The 21,091-nt window shown below is 48.5% G+C and overlaps 1 protein-coding gene across 2 annotated transcripts in view; it reads right to left on the reverse strand.

The window, feature by feature from the left end:
* Positions 1 to 21,091, reverse strand: part of St3gal3 (ST3 beta-galactoside alpha-2,3-sialyltransferase 3) — a 224,744-nt gene that overhangs the window by 21,570 nt on the left and 182,083 nt on the right. For both annotated transcript variants that reach the window (XM_059254844.1, XM_059254845.1), the window contains exons 6-9: positions 9,193 to 9,287; positions 5,187 to 5,250; positions 4,374 to 4,469; positions 3,943 to 4,129 (exon numbers count right to left, since the gene is read on the reverse strand). In XM_059254844.1, coding sequence (XP_059110827.1) covers positions 3,943 to 4,129; positions 4,374 to 4,469; positions 5,187 to 5,250; positions 9,193 to 9,287 — 442 coding nt within the window. The remainder of the gene's footprint in view (positions 1 to 3,942; positions 4,130 to 4,373; positions 4,470 to 5,186; positions 5,251 to 9,192; positions 9,288 to 21,091) is intronic.

Consider the following 21,091-nt stretch of genomic DNA (forward strand, 5'->3'; position numbering starts at 1 on the left):
AAACCTCCCCTCCCTCCTTCCCCAGGGAAAGAATGTACCGCTGTATGGTCAAGCCTGTGGTGACTGTCCAAGGGCTATCTCAAGCCTTATTCTTTCTCTTCCCTCTGCATGTTGGGCCCACAGCTTCACTGGCCCAGTCCAGACAGGGGCTTCTCAGCAGATGTCAGCTTCCCAGCGTCGGTGGGAAGCTGATGGGGAAGGAAGAAAAGGCCGCACAGGCACTCTGTAGCCCTGGGCCACCAGGCATCCTGGGGCACAGCTGGGAAGGCTGGCAGATGCACAAGGTGGGGGCCTGAGTGACCAGAAGAGGTGCCCTGTCCTTCACATGTCCTGTCCTCTCCAGTCTTCATCTAGGGACTGAATGACAGGTAATGGCACCCGGGACCCTGGGCCTCATGTTCTGACTTATCAATGGCTATGTGCATTTTCCATATAGTCTCAGAGCGTCCTAAATGGAGCATGGCCTCCTGGGATCTCCACACTTATGGTTCCTTTTGTTTGGAAAGCCGGACTCGCTCCCAGCTCTTCCTTCCCATCCTGTTAGGCAGTGTTTCTTGGGAGGCCTTCTCTTGGCCTTTCCTGTCCGCCCCAGCTGCTTTAGGAGGCACTTCCTGCACTGAGCAATAATTCTAGTTTGGGGACCGTGTCTCCCGTTAGACTGTGAGTGGCTTCTGCTCTACAGCAGAACTGAATTTGTCTTTGAAGTCCGAGGGGCTGGCTCAGGCCTTGTACCTCACGAATGCCTGGCCAACAGGCTAGTGCACAGGGGAGGCCGCAGTCTGCCTCTGAGAAGAGCTTTACCGAGCTGCATCTCTCGTTATAGACTTAACCACTGGCTGCTTCTCCCTCTCCCAGGCTTCGCCCTCCTTCTTGGCCTTACTTCCCTCCTCAGTATCCACCAGCGCTTTGCTGGACATGCAGTCTGTGGGGAGACCCATTAGACGTCCTTGCTGGCTTAATCAAGGCTCCTGGGACCAGGGAGGTACAAGGTCTTTTGGTAATTAGTTTGGAGCTATCTGGGCCACCGTCCAATGTATTAGAGAACCAAGGGGTCACACACGGGGAAGGGCAGGGCCATCAACCATCTTCCTTTCCCACATCTTCCCTGCTCCCAGTGTTCACCAGGACTCCTGGGTACCAGAAAGGTATGTGCCATAAGCAGCACAGCAGCAACTGTCTGAGTCTCATACCTGCTCCAGCCCTACCCGGCCAGCCCCGGGCCCGGAGCAGAGCTATTTCCAGCCAGAACTCTGCAGGTGAAACTCTAGACAGGTTTAGAGCTTGCTAGCAGCCGGAGGCTGAGCAGCCAGAAACATCACCGCAGGAGTAGGTCGAGGCCCAGAGGGAGGACTGGAAGGGCAACCTGATTCACATCTACCCGACCTGGGTCTTAGAGGCCAGGGAGGTGATGAGCAGCCTAGAGATGTCCCAGGAGGGCACCAACCTCAGGCTTGGGAAAGGGACACTCAAGAATGGGCCTCTGGAGGTTCATCTCATGTGGTGGTTTGATAAAAATAGCCCTCATAAGTTTACAGAAAGACTGGTCATCGGGGAGTGGCACTCTTTGAAAGGATTAGGAGGTGTGGCCTTGTTGGAGGAAGTGTGTTTCTAGGGGTGGGCTTTGAGGTTTCAAGGGCCCAATTCAGGCCCAGTAGCCCTCTCTCTTCCTGCTGCCTGCAGACCCTGATGTAGACCTCTCAGCTCCTTCTCCAGCACCATGTCTGCCTGCATGCTGCCATGCTTCCCATCATGATGATAACGGACTAAACCTCGGAAACTGTAAACAAGTCCCAATTAGATGTTTTCTTTTATAAGAGTTGCCATGATCACGGTGCCCCTTCACAGCAAACAGAACACTGACTAAGACACTTGGGATGCTGAGAAGGCATGGATATCTCTGGTGTTACTGGTGGATTACTCAGAAGTCCAGAGCCACCCTTGACTGTGGTACCACAGAAAGCCCACAGGACTTCAGAAGACTCCTTGCCATCCTCCCTCTCCCCATCACACTCAGAAGGTGTTCTCCCTGACACAGGCTGGCCATGTGTGCCCAGGACGGGGTTGAGCGAGGCCCTGATCATACCTCATAGTGCCTCACTCACTGTGCCAGGATCTTGACCCACTGGCTGCCAAGGCCAGGCCACCAGACCAAGTGGCGAGCTCCTCAGTCTTCTTGGGAGCAGCTCCCCCACTTCCACTGACTCTCCTGCCTGCCTTGGGGAGACAGGATGAGCTTTGACTCCACTGACCTTGGTGCTCTTGGAGGCAGAGGCGACTACATGCATCTCTGGTCTGCTGTCCCCAAGGAATCTGGACTGCCTCACTTCTCCCACACTGCCCCTCAGGAAGCAGGAACTGGTTTAAGCTAATTCCAGATCATGTGCAGTGAATGGGCACCATGGGGGGAAAACCCTATGGGGTCAGGGCCCTACCCTCTGGCTCTCCTGCCCTGAGAAAGCCATGAAGGCTTTGCTAGGTGTCTACGGACTAAGAGCATGTGGGCTGATGAGCAGAGGGCGTATATGAGAAGAGTTCACCACGGCAGGTCCAGTTCACTCCCATGTCTCCCTCTGAAGTGCTTGCCTGTTACCTTAAGGCAAATAGAAAGGCTGTAGGGGTTCCGAAAAGAGAGGGGGCCTCCCCCAGCCCCATTCCTCCCTAGTCTGGTAGACAAGAGGCTTGCTTGATGCCAGACCAATCACCTGCTTCTTTGTCCTTTCCTTCCCTTTGGAAACCTGGGCTGCACCCAGCACAGCCGGCTGCCAGCCTGGCTCTGAGTCGGGCTCCCGTCCCCGCTGCCCCACCTACCTGAGCTTCTGAACCTGACTTCTGTCTTCGCTCCTGCTTGCTATCTACTTGACACTGCCTGCACTTGGCCTTGCTTGGAAGGGGCTGTGGAGTCAAACTAAATTGCACTGAGACCCTCAGAGGTAAGCGAAGCTATTCTCGCCCCCAACTTCTACATCTAAAGGGACAGCTAGCTCCTTACTGAAGGCAGAGGGCAATCTGTCATCGGTCTCCGGGAAGAGGCTTGGGCACTGGGAGATGAATGGCCTGAGCCCTGCACACCCCTCCCCCGGGTGACGGATGACAGCTGGAGGGGAGGAGACTAGAGTCGAGAGTCGTGAGTGGGAGACAGACTCAGACAAGTTGGCAGGTGTCCCTGCAGGCCCAGAACTGGGAAACAGGTCTCAGGAGCGGCCCCAGTCAGTGGTCTACTAATGGGCAATCTGACCCTACGCTACCACATACACTCCCTAAACACATGGGCCCAGATCCTAGCCAGCTTAGAGCAGTCAACATGAATCTGATCACACCCAAAGAGAAGAACCAGACTTAGTGGCAGGCTGGAGACCAACCTACAGGGTAGCACTGAAAATCTGAGGTCAAAAATGGTCTGGATTCATGCGTTTGGGAGCTAGAACCCTTGCACTGAGAATGGCCTGCAGAATCCACTGTCCCTGCAGAATGGCCCCAGGGTCTCTAGAAGGCTTTCTTTCTCTGTTGAGAATGAGGTGAGGCCCTAAGAGCAGTCAGAACGGCCTCGTGGAAGGGAAGTTGGGCCAGGGAGGTAGCTACAGACCGGGGCATGAGCCTGTCAAAGCTGCGAGTCGCACTGGGGCTGCCCACAGGAATCAGAGCTTTGCTTCCTTGGGATCTGAGACACGAAGGCTGAGAAAGCACCAGCCCCCCCCCCCCCCCCCCCCCCCCCCCCCCCCGGCTATCTGGAGGGAGGTAGCAGAAAGCAGGCATTTCAGCTCCAGGAGCCCGTTAGGCACCCTGCCATCATTTGGCCTCGGTCCCTTGCTGGATTTGCTGCCTTTTAGCTTCGGGTCATTTTGAAGTTTCCTATTTGTTCTTTGTGGGGTCCAGTGGGAGGGACTGCCTGGGAAGCCGGGAGGCTGGAGGCGGGGGAAGGGATGCTTGTAGTAGGGAGCTCACCACTCTCTCCTTGTAGACGATGTACTTGAGCCATTTGAAGTCCTGCCACTTGAAGCCAGCAAGGACAAAGAGAGAGTCTCGTTCATACTGCTCAGGCCGCTGCATGGCACCCTCGGGGTAGGTGATGCGCAGGGTGGTCTTGCTGCCCACGTCCCTCTCAAAGCCCTTCACAGGTGCTGAATTCAGTCTACAAAGAGCCAGTGGAGTCAGAGCTGGCCTTGGGCCTGTGTCTGGGGAAGGACCCTGAGCCCCAAACACCCCGGGGTGCAGAGTAGGTTTTAAAACCCTCCAACCCAGCAGCATTCTTGAGGCTTCTGTTAACCCTCGGGCTAGGTGACCGGACGGCGAGACAGTTCTCAGTGCGTGCGCGTAGGGCTCAGGATTTGGTCCACAGCATGCATGTGCCCAAGGTGTTGTTCAGGGGAGCTCACCTGACCACGATGTCATAGTCGTCAATTCGTGACCCCAGAGACTTGTTGGCAAGGACCCCTCCGTTGCCCACAATGATGCAGCGGCGGCAGTGGAGGCTGGGGGAGAGAGAGCAGAGGTCTGTGAAGGTGGTCCCCCGCTGTTCCCCTTTGTCTCGCTGCCCTCGACTCTACTGTAACTTTGGTCAGGTCCAGGCAGCACTCCGGAAGGAGGCCAGTGCCACACCTCAGGAGCTGGACCCTGGGACACTCGACACCTGCTGGGTCTGACACTTCTAAGGGGAGGTTTGGGGAGCGGCCCAGGAAGCAAGGAGGGGGCTCTGGTAAGACTGGGTTCTAGGCAGAGGTGAGGGAGGCTTGGTGGCCTTAGAGGACAGCGAGGGAAGCTTGAAGATCTCTCAGAAGAGCAAGGGCAGGGAAACGAAGCTGGGCGCTTCAGGACTTAAGACCGGGCTTAATTTCAACTCAGGCCTCTAGGCTCCGATAGCCACTGATGGCCTTGCTCACTTGATGTCTTGTCTCCTACCCTGACCGGAGGCGTTCCCTCCAGGGCTTCAGAGCTGTCGTTACCTTGGACTCAAGCTCTGTCCCTGTCAGCTGCCTCTGGCACCCCATCCCCTTCAGTTCTTGTTCCCAAACCACGGATGTGTGAGGACTGAGAAGCCTTGCCAAGTGCTGTACTCGGCAGGTGCCCGTCCAGAAGAGCTGTCCTGCTCATACACTCTACCCACACCGTGTGTACTGTGTGTGCACGGGGAGGTGTGGAGAGCCCCTGTCCAAACCCGGCCAAGAGCCTGGGGAAGGGGGCGGGCTCACCTGTCCAAGGCAGGGGTCAGGCGGTACTCTTTGGTGACTGACAAGATGGCTTTGATCAGATTGTCTGTGGACAGAGGAGGAAGGTTACTGTTAGCGGGTCTCTTAAATTCCCAGAATACATTTGCTAGTAATCATCCTGGGAGGCCTAGGAGTGGGACAGAGCGGAAGTGGGGGTGGGTGGAGGGAGCTGCGGGCACAAGGCTGGGCTAGACCTCTGCTTTCACTTTTCCCTTGAGCCAGGAGACAGAGGTAGGGAAGGAGGCAGATCTAGCCCTGCTGGGAGCCAGGCTCTCACCCCAGCATGTACCTTCCTCCCACGACCCTTCACCTTCCTTCGAGACTCATCTGTTTTCCCCATAGTTAGACCCTAGGACATATCAGAGCCTTGTTTGGAATGGGAATCTCTAGATGGAGACAGACCATGTTTTACCATTGTGTCTCATGGAGCAGAGTCCAGGAAACAAGTCAGACAACCAATGGCTGAAGAGTTCACTCCAGTAGATCGTACAGCCTGCTCACTTTACCCCACTCTGCACTGCCCATCCCGACCCTGCTCTTTGCCAGGCTGCCTCTTCTTCCTCACCCATCACACCCTGCAGCCAGGCATCTGCCCGCCAGGACCCCTCTCAGCCAGGACCCTGAGACCTTTGCTCTCGGGGCCTGAACCACGACTCATCTCCTTGGCCTTTGGATGACCACCCTCTTTTAGACTCTGGCTCAGTGAGAACTTTATACTGTAATGGAGAAGAAGCTGTTGGCTCCGTCAGATCTGGTTCTGCTACTCAACACTCTGTGACCTGCCGCAAACGGCCACCTTCCTTTGAACTCATTCCCTTGCCTCTGAAAAAAACATAGCAAGCCCTGCTTAGCTCAGTTGTTGGGGAGATGCGAGATATATAAAGGTCTGTAGACAAGCAGCTTGGTACTACCACGACAGAAAGCATCTTTGTAAGAAAATAAGGGTGCGGCGTACAGACAGAACCCTGAGGCTATCCTCCAAGGGCACGGCACTGAAATGTTCACACAAGGAGACACGCTCGAGAATCTTCAACACACAATTGCAAAGTGCTAGAGGCAGCTGAAACATCCACCAAAAAGGAAAAGGACATGTGGAACATGAACTACTATGTGGCAAACAACAAAAACCCATCAATGATGTATAGCTACATGTACCAACACAGATAAAGCTAAAGTATATATGCAAAATATCATTCTAAAGAACATACACACATACACACATATATGATACATGAGAATTTTAAACACTTAAAAAAATCAACACACAAACACACACACAGATACATACTTTTTTTTTTTTTTGAGATAAAGTCTAAAGGCCTAAAACTCAGAGATCAGCCTGCCTCTGCTCCCCCAACCCCAGTACTGGGATTAAAGGCACTCACTACCATGCCCCATAAAGAAAAATTGGTTTATGTTTAATGGATATGTAAATATGTCACAAAAATAAAAATCAAGACAAAGAAACACTAAATGCCAAGATCTGATCAAGGACAGTGGTGCTGGGGAGGGGCAGTGGGCGGGGAGCAACCAGAAGCTCTCTGCAGCTCTGGCTTTATTTCTTTTCATATATAGGTGTTTTGTATACCCTCTGTGTGTCTGGTGCCCATGGGGGCCAGAACAGGGCCTGGGATGCCCTAGGACTGGGGTTACAGACAGTTGTGAGCTGCCATGTGGGTGCTGGGAATTGAACCCGGGTCCTCTGGAAGAGCAGCCAGTGCTCTTAACCTCTGAGCCATTCTCTAGCCCCACCATGCTTTATTTTATACATTAGGAAGACAGTGCATGGTGCCCATTACAATATTTTATTAATTTTGAGACATGGTCTTATGAATCAGCCTCAACCTTCATTTGTGGCTGAAAGTGACCTTGAACTTGTGACTCTTCTGCCTTCACCTCCCGAGCTCTAGGATTTCAGGCATGAGCCACCATGCCTAGTTATATGTGGTCCTGGGGTCAAATATATGCATGTCAGGTAAACACTCTATCAATTCAGCTCTACCACTAGCCCTTCATTGTATTATTCTAACATTATTTTTTGGGTGTTTGAGACATTTCATGTAATGAAGACTCCAAAATAAAAAAAATAAAAAAAAACAAAACCACAAAACCTTTTGTCTTTTTGTTTTGTTTGGTTTTGTTGTGGTAGGGATTGAACCTAGAGCCTTACATATGATATGTCAGCACTCTACTACTGAGCTACACCTCAGCCCTCACATAATTCCTTCAAAAGGGGGTAAACTGGGCATGGTGGCACACATACTTTTCATCCCAATACACAGGAGGCAGAGGCAGGTGGATTTCTCTAAGTTTTTGGTCAGTTAAGGCTACATGGTGAGACTGTCTCAGAAACACACACACACACACACACCTTTGGGTACAGCAAGGGGTCACGTGATTGACCGGAAAGTATCCTTTACATCCCACAGAGGCGGGCCTGGGCCTGGGCAGGCTCTCCAGAGGCTCCATGGGAGAGGGCCGAGGAGCAAACCTTTATTAAGGTTCTACACTAAGTGCCTCCAGATACACCTTCAAGTGGGGACACCTCTCATTCCCTTCTTGTCTCACCTCCAAATCTGCCTCAGAGGAAGAGCTCATCACTATCAGTGACAAGGACAGGGGCACAGACGGGGCTTTGCTTTCTGTGACGGGACCTTTGACAGAAAGGCACGGGTGAGGAGCTGCTCTCTCCTCGTTGGCTGAGGACGCTAATGGCCTTCGCTGGCCTTTGGAGCTACACAGTCAGTCCTGAGTGAGGATTCAGGAGGAAGGAGTCATCTGCCTGGATACAAGCATGGAGGAAGGGAGTCTACACATGGCTTAAACTAACCCATTGGATGTGCCCACTGGAGGCTTGAGGTCAGAGGCCCAGTTCAACAGTATGTTTGCTGGCTTTTGTCTTCTTCCCAGGGAGGACTGGGCTAGCAGAGTAGAGGGCTAAGTCTCCCGGCCAAATGTTAGCACCCTGTATCAGTTCCCTTCTTAATTCTGACTGTAACCTTGTAACACGGCACCGTTTCTATTTAGCTGACAAAAAGACCAAAGCGCAGACAGGTTAAGAAAGCTGTGCAAGGTCACAGCTAGTCAGAAGTAAGTGGAGGGATCTGACGCCCTACCTGACCCTCCCACCAAGCCAGGAAGCAGCCAGGCACTTGACAGAGAAGCAGGGCTGTGTGGAAGGGAAAGTGGAGAGAGAGAAAAGCTAGCTTGGGGCAGAAAAAGGACAATTAGAGGGAGGCCAAGTCAGCATGAAAGATCTTGGGCAGGGATTACAGGAGCCGTGTGTGTGTGTGTGTGTGTGTGTGTGTGTGTGTGTGTGTGTGTGTGTTTATGTGGTCTCCAGGAACTTTTCCATGTAGCCGCAGCACTATGGCAATGTCCCTAGAGCATCTCTTCTGCAATCTCATGGTGCCGGATCTGGCCCCTGCTCCTTCACTAGACTAGAGCTTTGAACAAAGGGACTGTATACACACATCACTGTAGCAGAGCCAGCTCTGGCCAGTGCACAACAATCTCCAGCAGAGAACTGTTTTGTTTATTTTGAGACAGGGTCTCATTATGTAGCCCTGGCTGTCCTGGAACTCACTCTGTAGACCAGGCTGGCCTCGAACTCAGAGATCAGCCTCCTCTGCCTCTGTGATTAAAGGTATAAAGGTATGCACTGCACCACAGTCTGTCTGTCTGTTTGTCTGTTTGTCTGTCTCTCTCTCTCTCACACACACATACACACTTATTTGTGTGTGTGCACATGTGCACACTCACTTACAAATGGGTACCATGGAGTCAGAGAACAATTTATTATGACTGGCTCCCCTTTCCACCATGTGGATGGCAGACATTGGACTTACTAGGTAGCAAATACCTTCACCCATTGAACCATCTCACCAGCCCCCAGTGCGGAACTTCTAAAGACACAATCCTGTCTTGAAGTATAGGGAAATACCATGGGAAAATGGGGTGTTTAATGTTTAAAGGGTTCCCAACATACCTTGACCTTTGATTCCAAAAGGTGGCACGAACTCCCGGATCCTAGCCCACTTGCGAAAGGAGTCATCCAGGAACATGGGTGCTGGCTTGGAGAACCTGGAACACACCAAAAAGTGCTGGTTGGCTCTGGGTACATAGCCTTGGTGATGGGTCTGTGAAGCACCCTCCACATTCCAGTCCACCCGCCCCCCACCTCCCCAACCTTTTAACTGGGTAGTTGCTGATTTTATTGAGTAGAACTTGAGTCTGGAAAGCAGGCCTGGTTAGTCTTTATTTGGCTGCGGGAGTGGAGGGACAAGGTCTGCTCAGCAAGGATTAATGTCCGAGAGCTGGAAGCTCTCTGGAAGGTTATCCAGGCATCCATCTCCACTCTGCTGCCCACTATGTTCCTCCAATCTGGGAACATGGGGATAAGACAGTGCCAGCGGAGGACAAAAGTATCCAAAAATCCAGCCGGTACTACGGGGAGACAGAATGCTGGAGAGGATTCTGGGAGTCAGACCACCCAGGGTGAGGAGGAAGGCAGATTCACAGTGACACAGCAAAGTGGGGAAAGTATGGGAGCGAGAACTGTGCTCGAAAAAGAGAAAGAAAAAGCCGAGTCTGTGATTAGGGTGCAGGGCTGAGAGGAGAGGTCAGATTAGCTAGAACTGGGGTGCACTTGTTGGTGGACCCTAAGTTCCTATGGAGGTGGGGAAGTGGTTAACAGTTTAAGGCGTTTCACTTGGGCTCACAGGAAAGATAGAAAGGAAAGGAGGAGAGAGGGGAGGGGAGAGAGGGGGTGAGGGAGGAAGGGAGGGAGGGAGGGACGGACGGACGGACGGATGGAGGGATGCTGAGCTGGGAGGAGGAAATGGCAAAATACTCCTCTTCTTGAGCAGGGCAGGCTGAGGCTTGGGGATGACTGTACATGTGACAAGAATTGTAAGGGGAAGTGGGGACAATGGACAATGCCACAGGAGTTAAGCTCTTTGGAGAAGCCTGGAGGACACTTCACAAGGAACCGAGCACCCTGGTTTGAGACCCCGCACAGGCTGGCAGCCTTGGAGGTGGACAGCACACTGACTGGGCTGGGAATCCCGCTGTGGGCCCTCCTGATCAAGAGGGACCACGTGGAGGCCTAGGCCTTCAGTGACCCACAAACCTTTGCTTCTGACTCAACCCCAGTTAGCTCACAGCGCAGCTGAGGCTACAGGAAAGCATGCCCTCCCCATACCGCCCAGAAGCTAGACCATTCCCCTCTTCACAACCTGTAACCTTAAGCATCCATTTCTCACCCCCATCACTACTAACTCCATTATCCCACCATCCCAGGAGGAATAAGCTAGTCAGTCACTCAGAGGCCTAATATTAGAGACGTTGACATGAACTTGAAAGGGACGGGAAACACTCAGTCCTGCGCTCTCCGCCACAATTACGAAGATGGCCACACCACACTCACGGCCATGACGGTCTGCCTACAACACTCTCCTTCAGACTTGCAGGTCCCAGCAGGAGTCAGCACTTTCCTTTGTTCAATTTCTCACATATAAAATCCAAGTAAATTGATAGCATATTTGAAGCTTTACTGAAGGCAAGCATTTGGCCAAGGTCTACGAGAAACAGCAATGGGAACAGGTCTCTGGATGCACACACTGTCTCCCTCTGTCTCAGGACAGATCCTACCGAATTTTTGTAACGTTCCAGAGTCAAGCTTGGACGGGATTTTATCTACTTCCCAGTATGTACAGGGTGCCATATGCTAATAAAACCTCAGATCTGCCCTAGTGACCTGCATGCATTTCCCCCCTTCTCTTCCTTTTCCCATTTGTCCCCCAGATCATCACAACTTTCTTATCAGTTCTACTCTGAAGAACACCATATTTGGAGGGCTGGAGAGACAAGCTTAATGGTGAAGAGAGCTTGCTGCTTTTCCAGAGGACCCAAGTTCAGTTTCCAGCACTCACACCAGGGGGCTCACAACCACCTGTAACTCTAGCTTCAGGGCATCTGGGACCCTCTTCTGGCCTTCACAGGTACCCCCACCACATTCATAACATGCACACATAAATAAAAATAACTTTTTTTTTTTTTTTTTTTTTTAAAGATAGGTTCCTACTGTGTAGCCCTGACTGGCCTTGATCTTACAGAGATTCTTTGCCTCCCAAGTGCACCACCCACCCAGAAATACCATAGTTTAATTTTTTTTAAAACAATTTTTTTTTCAGGCTGAGCGGTGGTGGCGAACACTTTTAATCCCAGCACTCGGGAGGCAGAGGCAGGCGGATCTCTGTGAGTTCGAGGCCAGATGGGCTATAGAGTGAGTTCCAGGAAAGGTGCCAAAGCTACACAGAGAAACCCTCTCTCGGGGGAAAAAAAAAAAAAAAAAACCAACCAAGAAACCAAAAAATAAACCACCATATTTTTTTCCTATGTGATTTATTTTTGCCTCTTGTTTTATATGAGTGGTGTAGGTCCAGTAATGAAGGAGCAGCTCTGCGTGTGTGTGTGTGTGTGTGTGTGTGTGTGTGTGTGTTGTGTTACATGAACACACACATACATTTGTGGGGTCAGAGGCTGACACTGGCTGTCCTCCTCCATGGTTCTCCACCCATGAACCTGGAGATACTAGCCCTGGAGATCCACCCACCTGCCTTCCCAGTTCAGGGATGACAGACAGACACAACGGGAGGACAGACACAACGGGAGGACAGACACAAGGGGATGATTGACAGGTATGCTGCTTCAGGTTTTTTGGCTGTGCTGAGGATGCAAAGTCAGGTCCTCAGGTCTGCACAAACACTTTACCAACCGACCACCTCCTCAGCCTCTGAAATTATGAAAATGGTTTTAAAATGGCTTTTTTTGTGACTTGTAATATGTGCTAATTTGGGGAAACGTGCAGGCAAGCACACATGTACCCCTATCCTGTACCACAGACACAATTACCCCTTTCGGCACATGTCAAAACTGATGCTCCCTTGCACATACAATTTTGTAGACTTCTTTCTCCTAACTCAGAGAGACTGGGTCCATTTACAAAACCTGGAAGCTGTTGATAACGTGACCCATTTTAGTCCCTAAAAGTGAAACAGAAAAGAAGGGACAAATGAAAATGTGACCAAGGAAAGCAGGAGTTTCCAAATTAATAAAGAGTCAAAAAAAGTTCACAGGACAGACTGTGGAAAATCCATTAAATGGGCCAGATAAGGCCTCATAAAAACTGTCCGTTTTCTGACTGTAACCTACTCCTTTCCTGCTTTTATGATGTTTTCAAACACCTGCCACTCCGTCTCATCCTTTTACTGGGCCTTCGTGTTTCAGATGCTCACTCTGTAGCCTATTTTTATATCCCTTCAAAAAAATGAGCCAGCTCCTCTAGGGTTTCTCGCTGCGGGGTGGCTGCACCCCTTTACAAGCAGGGCCCCTCCCCTTGCAGTGGATATACTCTTAAACTTAATTTTTTTTTCTTGTTATGCTGTGGGTACAAACCAGGTCTTCGTGTCTGGCAGACAAGTACTCTATCAATAAGCTACATCCTCAGCCCTGATTTTTCTTTTTGCAACACGGTATCTCTATGTAGTCCTGGCTACCCTGGAACTCGCTCTGTAGACCAGGATGGCCTTGAACTCAGAGATCTGCCTGCCTGCCTCCCCAGTGCTGGGATTAAAGGTGTACACCACCACTGCCCAGCTAATTTATCTTTTTTTAATTCTTACATTAATTTTATCTATCTATCTATCTATCTATCTATCTATCTATCTATCTATCTATCTGTCTGTCTGTCTGTCTGTCTGTCTGTCTGTCTGTCTATCTATCGTGTGTCTGCATGCGTGTGGAGGTCAGAGAACAGCTTGTAGGATTTGTTCTCTCCTTCCACCCCGTGGGTCCCAGGGGTAGAACGCAAGTCTTCAGGCTTGGTGGCCGGTACCTTTATCCACTGAGCCATCTCACTGACCCATCTTCTTCCCCTCTTGTTTTTTAATTAGTTCTTTGAGAATTTGTACATATTCACCTCTCCCCCAGTTCCTCCCAGATTCAACTCCTCCCCAAGTTCCCTACCCACCCAACCTTGTACTTTTTTTTTTTTTTTTTTTTTTTTAACCCATCAAGTACACGTTGCATTCTCTCGGATGTGAGGCCTTCCAAGGGAGCACGGTCTGTCTACCAGGAGCAATGTCTTTAAATAAAACCAACTCCCTCCTGGGAGTTATCAGTTATCAATAGCTCCTCAGCCAGGAGTGGGACCTGGTGCCCCGTGCCCTCTCCATGCTGGGACAGAATCTGGCTCGCGCTTGCTCAGGTCTGTGCACGCTGTCACACCACTGTGAGTTCACGTGTGCTGCTGCCCTGCCGTGTCTGGCAAACCTGTTCCCTGCAGTCACCCACTGCCTCTGGCTCTCAGACTCTTCCCAACCCCTCCTTCCCAGTGATTCCTGAGCCTCGGGAGAAGGGGGGTGACACAGACATTGCATTAGGAGCTAAGCACCACGGTCTTTCTCTGCTGGACCAGTTTAGATCTTTGTGATCTTTTGTCTTTTTGAGGCAGGGTCTCACGTAGCCAAGACTAGCCTGGAACTCCTGACCTTACAGCTTCCACTTCTGGGATTATAAGCATGACCCACCACACCAAGTTCCCAGACCTAGATTTTTTTTTTTAAATAAAACATTACATTTTTCTCTGCCCCTTCCTCCCTCTAATTCCTCCCAAGTACCCCCTAGCTCCCTCTCAAAATTAAAGCCTCTTTCTAATTGTTATTGTTTTACACACACACACACACACACACACACACACACACACACATACACATGCCTAAGTATATAAATACAACCTGCTCCGTCTGTTTAGTGTTGCCTATATGTATATGATTTCAGGGCTAACCACTTGGCATTAGATAGCCAATCAGGGGCTCATCCTTGAGGAAGACTATTTCTCCATCAGTATTCCTTAGTTTGCCTGTAGTTTTCTTCCAGACCTATTTTAAACTGTTTCATTATAAAAGTTTCATGCATATAAAAGTAGGAAAAACTCAAAATAATAAGAGCAGTAGCAATCAGTACAGCGAGCTTCCCACGGACCCATCAGGACCGATCACCTTGACTCGGCAATCATCAGCTTTGGTGATCTATTGTGTACCCTAATAAAGTTGCCTGAGGATCAGAGGACAGAGCCAGCCACTAGATTAGACACAGAGCCAGGCAGTGGTGGCACACACCTTTAACCCCAGCACTTGAGATCTTAGGCCTTTAATCCCAGGAAGTAATATGGCAAGGCAGAGAAAGGTCTATAAGACATGAGGAAACAGGAACTCACTCTTTCTAGGCTGAGGATTTCGTAGAGGTAAGAACTAGTGGCTAGCTGTTCTGCTTCTCTGATCTTTCAGCTTTCACCCTGATACCTGGCTCTGGATTTTTTTTATTAAAAGACATTGAAGATTCGAACAACAATCAACCATCTACTTTTTTCTGTTTCTGTTTGAAAATTCCTAGAAATGATGCCATTTCATCACAAAATAGTTTACCATTAACTTTCTCTCCATATGTATAAATTGGTTGGGAGAGTGTCTCATATAGCTTTTGCTGGTCTTGGATTCTTTTTTAAAAAAATATTTATTTACCTATGAATTTTATGCATATAGGTGTTTTGTCTGCATGCTTGTCTGCACACCAGAAGGGGGCATCTGATCCTACTAGATCACAGTTATAGATGCTTGGGAGCCACCATGTGAGTGCTAGGAATTGAACTCAGGACCCCTGGAAGAGCAGCTAGTACTCTAAACTTGAATTCTTGGTCCTTTAGCCTCCATTTCCCAAGTGTATCACCATGCTTGACATCCCAGCATTAATTAAAAAAATTATTTGTTTATTTATTTTTGAGACAGGGTTTCTGTATGTAACCCTGGCTGTCCTGGATCTCACTTTGTAGACCAGGCTGGCCATGAACTCACAGAAAGCCGCCTGCCTCTGCCTCCCGAGTGCTGGGGTTACAAGTGGGCATCAACCTGCCCACTGGTGCTAGTTCAATAGTTGGGTTTGTTCAGATTTGGATGGAGGTGCAGTCCACACATTGCGCTGATCTCTTTATCTCTTAAATCCATGGTTTGTTCCTTTCTCTCCATTTCAATTTGTGGTGAAGAACATGTCACTTGTCCTACAGACGTATGTTTTCATTATAGAACATATAGGAACATGTCTGTAGGATATATTCTTTCCCTGACTGCATCCAGATATTGTTTGGCATGTTTCTTGTCATTTGCCGCCTGTAAACTGGGCCTAGAGCAGGAGGCTTCATCAGATTCAGGTTCTGTCCTCTAGAAGAAAACCTCTGGGACACACAGACACTCCCTGTGGCATTGAGCTGACAAGGCTTGCATACGGTGCCTTTAGCAGTCTCTGGGTCAGTGCCTAGACCCGCTCATTCTTTAGATGCTGGAAAGTAGCTTTCATTAATGTCTATCAGCATTCATCAGGAACTAGGCAGATGGGAAAGACAAAGAAAATGCCTGATTTTCCCCTTCATTTACCAATTTTCAGGGCAGTGAGATGACTCTTTAGTGCCTTTCAGAGCTGGCTAATGAGATTATTTCCCTCTTTAAATCATTAAGGAGTTATACATCTTATTATATTTGATAATGCCAATTCACTGTAATTATGACTCTCTTTGATGTTTAGAACAAGCTGTCTTTGGCCACTAGGGCCTTTGCAGTTTGGCTGCTGAATTCTTGGGTACACCTTTTCCCAAGTCATTGGCTGCATCCAGCAATCTCTGATAAAGACCTGGCTTTCTTACATCAGAAGATGTCCCAGATTTATTCAGTCCATTTCTTGGTCCCATCTAGACTCCATCATTCGCCCAAGGTGCTGGAAATTATTCAGAGAGATCCCCCTCACAGTGCCAGGATTCTCCTGTGCCTATAGGTTGCTCACTGTCCCCAAACCAGGAAACAGCTTTTTGAACAACAAAAAAATCATTTGTACTGATATTCTCAATTAAAATTTAGACTTACAGGAAATGTGCTTGCTTTCTATTTCAACCATTTTACTTAGATACAACTCTTATAACACAAAATTCATGTTTATTGACCTAATTTGATTTTATACTGTGCTTCTCTCATTTTATTTAATTTTCTTATCTTTCTTACCTCAATATGTAGCCCAGCCTGGACTGGACTATATATACATATACAAACACACACTGGTTTTTTTTTTTTTTTTTTTTTTTTTTTGAGACAGAGTTTCACTATGTAGCTCTGAATTCACTATGTAGTCCTGGAACTCACTACATAGATCAAGCTGGCCTCAAGCTCACAGAGATCCACCTGCCTTTGCCACACAAACGCTGGGATTAAAGGTGTGTACCCACCCAGCTTGGCTCTTTTTTCGTAAAACTATTTTTTTAAAAAATTACATGTATGCTTGTGTGTCCGTGTGTGGGTCTGTGCACGCGGGTGCAGGTGCTTATGGAAGTCAGAAGTGTTGGATCCCCTGGACCTGGAGTTACAGGTAACTGTGAGCTACTCAATGTGGAAGCTGGAAACTGAACTCAGGTTCTCTGCAAGAGCAGTGTGTTCTTAACCAATGAGTCATCGCTCTAGCCCATGATGCCTCTTTGCTGTTAAGTTGAGCTCCTTTCTAGTATCATCAACACATTGAGTTGCTTTATCCTAGCATATACATGCAGGCAAACACAAACACACACACAAACACACACACACACACACACACACACACACGACATTTTCAGAATAGTACTAGCATCATTACTCATGCTAAATTTAAAAAAAATTAAATTGTGTATGTGTCAGAGAACAGCTTGTAGAAGTTGACTCTTCCCTTCCACCATGTGGGTCCTGGGGATTGAGTTCAGGTCTTTAGTTGGCTGCAAGGACCTTTACCCACTGAGCCATCTCTCCAGCCCTGCTCACTCTACAACTCACTCTACAACTCACTCTACAACTCACTCTAAAACACTCTACAACTCACTCTAAAACACTCTACAACTCACTCTAATACCCAAGGAATGCTCAATCATACCACAAGGGCACATGCTCAACTATGTTTATAGCAGCACTATATGTAATAGCCAGAACCTGGAAACAACCTAGATGCCCATCAACTGAAGAATGGATTAAGAAAATGTGGTACATATACACGATGGAGTAGTACTCAGCAGAGAAAAACAATGACAGCATGAGGTTTGCGGGCAAATGGATGGAACTAGAAAAAATCATCCTGAGTGAGGTAACCCAGACTCAGAAGAACAAACATGGTATGTAGTCACTCGTAATTGGATACTAGATATAAAGCAAAGGATAACCAGACTGCAACTCACAACTCCAGGGAGGCTACCTAGTAAAGAGGACCCTAGGAAAGACACAGGGATCGCCCAGCGACAGAGAAATAGATGATGAGATCTACATGAGCAAACTGGAGGCGGGGTGTGTGTGTGTGTGTGTGTGTGTGTGTGTGTGTGTGTGTGTGTGTGTGTGTTAATGGAGGGCAAGGGTCAGGGGAAAGAGAGCTTAGGGGAGCGGGAGGTCCCAGCTGGATCAGGAGCAGAGTGGGAGAACGGGGAGGGAGATACCATGATGAATGAAGACCCCAGGGGAATAGGAAGAAGCAGAGCTAGAGAGGTCCCCAGAAATCCACAAAGACACCTCCACTGTAGACTACTGGCAATGGTTGAGAGAGTGCCTGAGCTGACCTGCTCTGGTGATCAGATAGCCGAACACCCTGGCTGTCATGATAGAACTCTCATCCAGTGTCTGATGGAAGCAGATGCTGAGATCCACGGCCGAGCCCCAGGTGGAGCTCTGGGAGTCCAATCGGCGAGAGAGAGGAGGGATTGTATGAGCGAGAGATGTTGAGACCATGGTTGGAGGAAGCACAGGGACAAATAGCCAAACTAGTGGAAACACATGAACTGTGAACCAATAGCTGAGGAGCCCCCATGGAACTGGACCAGGCCCTCTGGATAAGTGAGACAGTTGATTAGCTTGAACTGTTTGGGAGGCCCCCAGGCAGTGGAGCCAGGACCTGTCCTTGGTGCATGGGCTGACTTTTGGGAGCCTGGGGCCTATGCTGGGACACTTTGCTCAGCCTTGGTGTAGGGAGGAGGGGACTGGACCTGCCTCAGCTGAGTCTGCCAGGCTGGGCTGACTCCTCAGGGGGACCTTGCCTTGGAGGAGGTAGGAGTGGGGGGGGATCTGGGGGGGGAAGGGAGGGCTGGGGAATGGGATGAGGGAGGATGGGGGAATCCGTGGCTGATATGTGAAATTAATTTAATTATAAAATAAAAAAAAACTCACTCTACAACTCACTCTAAAACACTCTACAACTCACTCTACAACTCACTCTAAAACACTCTACAACTCACTCTACAACTCACTCTAAAACACTACAACTCACTCTAAAACACTCTACAACTCACTCTACAACTCACTCTAAAACACTCTACAACTCACTCTACAACTCACTCTAAAACACTACAACTCACTCTAAAACACTCTACAACTCACTCTACAACTCACTCTACAACTCATTCTACAACTCACTCTAAAACACTCTACAACTCACTCTAAAACACTACAACTCACTCTAAAACACTCTACAACTCACTCTACAACTCACTCTACAACTCACTCTAAAACACTCTACAACTCACTCTACAACTCATTCTAAAACACTCTACAACTCACTCTACAACTCACTCTAAAACACTACAACTCACTCTAAAACACTACAACTCACTCTAAAACACTCTACAACTCACTCTAAAACACTCTACAACTCACTCTACAACTCACTCTACAGCACTCTAAAATGCACCCTAAATCTAAGAGCACTTAAGCTCCCCCTGCATCTTTTTCTCCATAGGGAACACTTGTACACAGCACGACAAGTGCTTTTGCCACTTGAAATAATTCAGATGAGTTGAATTCATGAGTTGGGTTTTGTTTCGTTTTGTTTTTTATAGGGGCTGCTTTCCTGTCCTGTTAGTTGAATTTTATCTTTTGATGTCATAAAGCTTTATATAGTTCCCAAATTAAATTCACAAAACAAAATATTCAGAGAAGCCAGCTTTTACCTGTGCCGATCTCTTAGTATCACTTCTAATGCCTCATGGTTCATTCTGTCTTGGTCTCTGTCTCTCTCCTTCCTTCTTCCTCCTCCTCTTCTTCCTCCTCCTCCTTTTCTTTCTTCATTATCCCCCCTTTCCTTCTTCCTCCTTCACACTTGCCTCAGCTTCTGCTGGAGTTACTGACACAAGCCATTCTATTCCCAAAGGTAACTTATCATACACATTTGGACTATTGATTGTTTTGTTTGTTTGCTTTTTGTTATTGATTTTTTTTGTTTGTTTTTTTGTTTTTTGAGACAGGGTTTCTCTGTGTAGACCAGGCTGTCCTGGAACTCTCAGAAATATTCCTGCCTCTCCTCCAGAGTGCTGGAATTAAAGGCGTGTGCAACCACTGCCAAGCCTATTGATTTTTATAATAATAATAAAAAACCACAATATATCCTGGTGTCATCCCATAACATATGCTGGATAATACTCCTTGACAATTATGTATCATGTAAAATGCAGTCAGTCTCTTTGTTTCTTATGTTTTATGAAACAGATTCCAACAGCAGTTGCTATCAACAGCTTCATATGGTTTTTTTTCTTTTCTTTTGGAGACATCTTCTCACTGTGTCCCAGCTAGCCTGGAACCTGTAACCCTCCTGTTTCCGATTCTTGAGATAACAGGTGTTTACCAGCGCACCTGGCCCCGTGTATCTTTTCTGTTTGCCAATAAATAGTCCCAGGAGGGGGTCTGCTGAATTAAAAGCAAACTGTGTCAGAGTACTGTTGCTTCATATTGCCAAACTGTTCTCCACAGAGACTGTGACATTTTGTGACACCCATTGGCAATATATAAAGTTCCATCCCCCAAACTGATGTACTGGAAGAGGACATTGCTAAACTTCAGTTTTACCACTCTGATAGCAATGAAATGCTATCTCACTGTCATTTTCTTACTTTGGGGTTTTTATAATTTTATTATTTTATGTGCCCAAGTGTTTGTCTGCATGTATGTCTATGCACCACATGTATGCTTGGTGCTCACAGAGGCCAGAAGATGGTGTTGGATTCCCCGGGACTGCCATGTGGGTGCTGGGAAGGACCTGGGTCCTCTGGAAGAGCAGCCAGTGCTCTAAACCACCAAGCCATCTTTCTAGTCCCCCATTTTTTTTGAGACAGTGTTTTGCTATGTAGTTTAGGGGAGTCACTATGCAGCCCAGTTTGGCCATGCACTCACAGGAGTCTTCCTGCCTCTTGAATGCTGGGGTGACAGACACATGCCACCACACTGGCCCTCAATGCCACTCTAACCTTACTTCCTCCCCGCTCTCTTTCAATATTCATTGATTTATCATTCTGTGTGTGCACATGCATCCTTCGGGGGACAGCCTGTGGTGTGGATTCTCTCCTTCCACCTTCCCAGGGCTCTGAGGATTGAACTCAGGGTGCCAGGTGTGTGTGGCAAGTGCCTTCACCTCTGAACCAGGACTTTTTCTTCTTCTCCTTTTTTTCTTTTTCTTTTTCTGAGACAGGGTTTCTCTATGTAACAGCTCTGGCTGTCCTGGAACTCACTTTTTGTGGACCAAACTGGCCTTGAACTCACAGAGATCCCCTGCCTCTGCCTCCCAAGTGTTGAAATTAAAAGTGTATTATACCACCATTGCTCGGCTAGCCAGTGCTGTGGGATGGTCTGTATGTCAAGTGTGTTGCTGATTGGTCAATAAATAAATCACTGATTGGCCAGTGGCCAGGCAGGAAGTATAGGCGGGACAAGGAGGAGAATAAAGCTGGGAAGTGGAAGGCTGAGTCAGAGAGACACTGCCAGCCGCCGCGATGACAAACAGCATGTGAAGAT

This window comes from Peromyscus eremicus, chromosome 2 (assembly GCF_949786415.1).
Source record: "Peromyscus eremicus chromosome 2, PerEre_H2_v1, whole genome shotgun sequence".
NCBI classification, from domain to species: Eukaryota; Metazoa; Chordata; class Mammalia; order Rodentia; family Cricetidae; genus Peromyscus; species Peromyscus eremicus.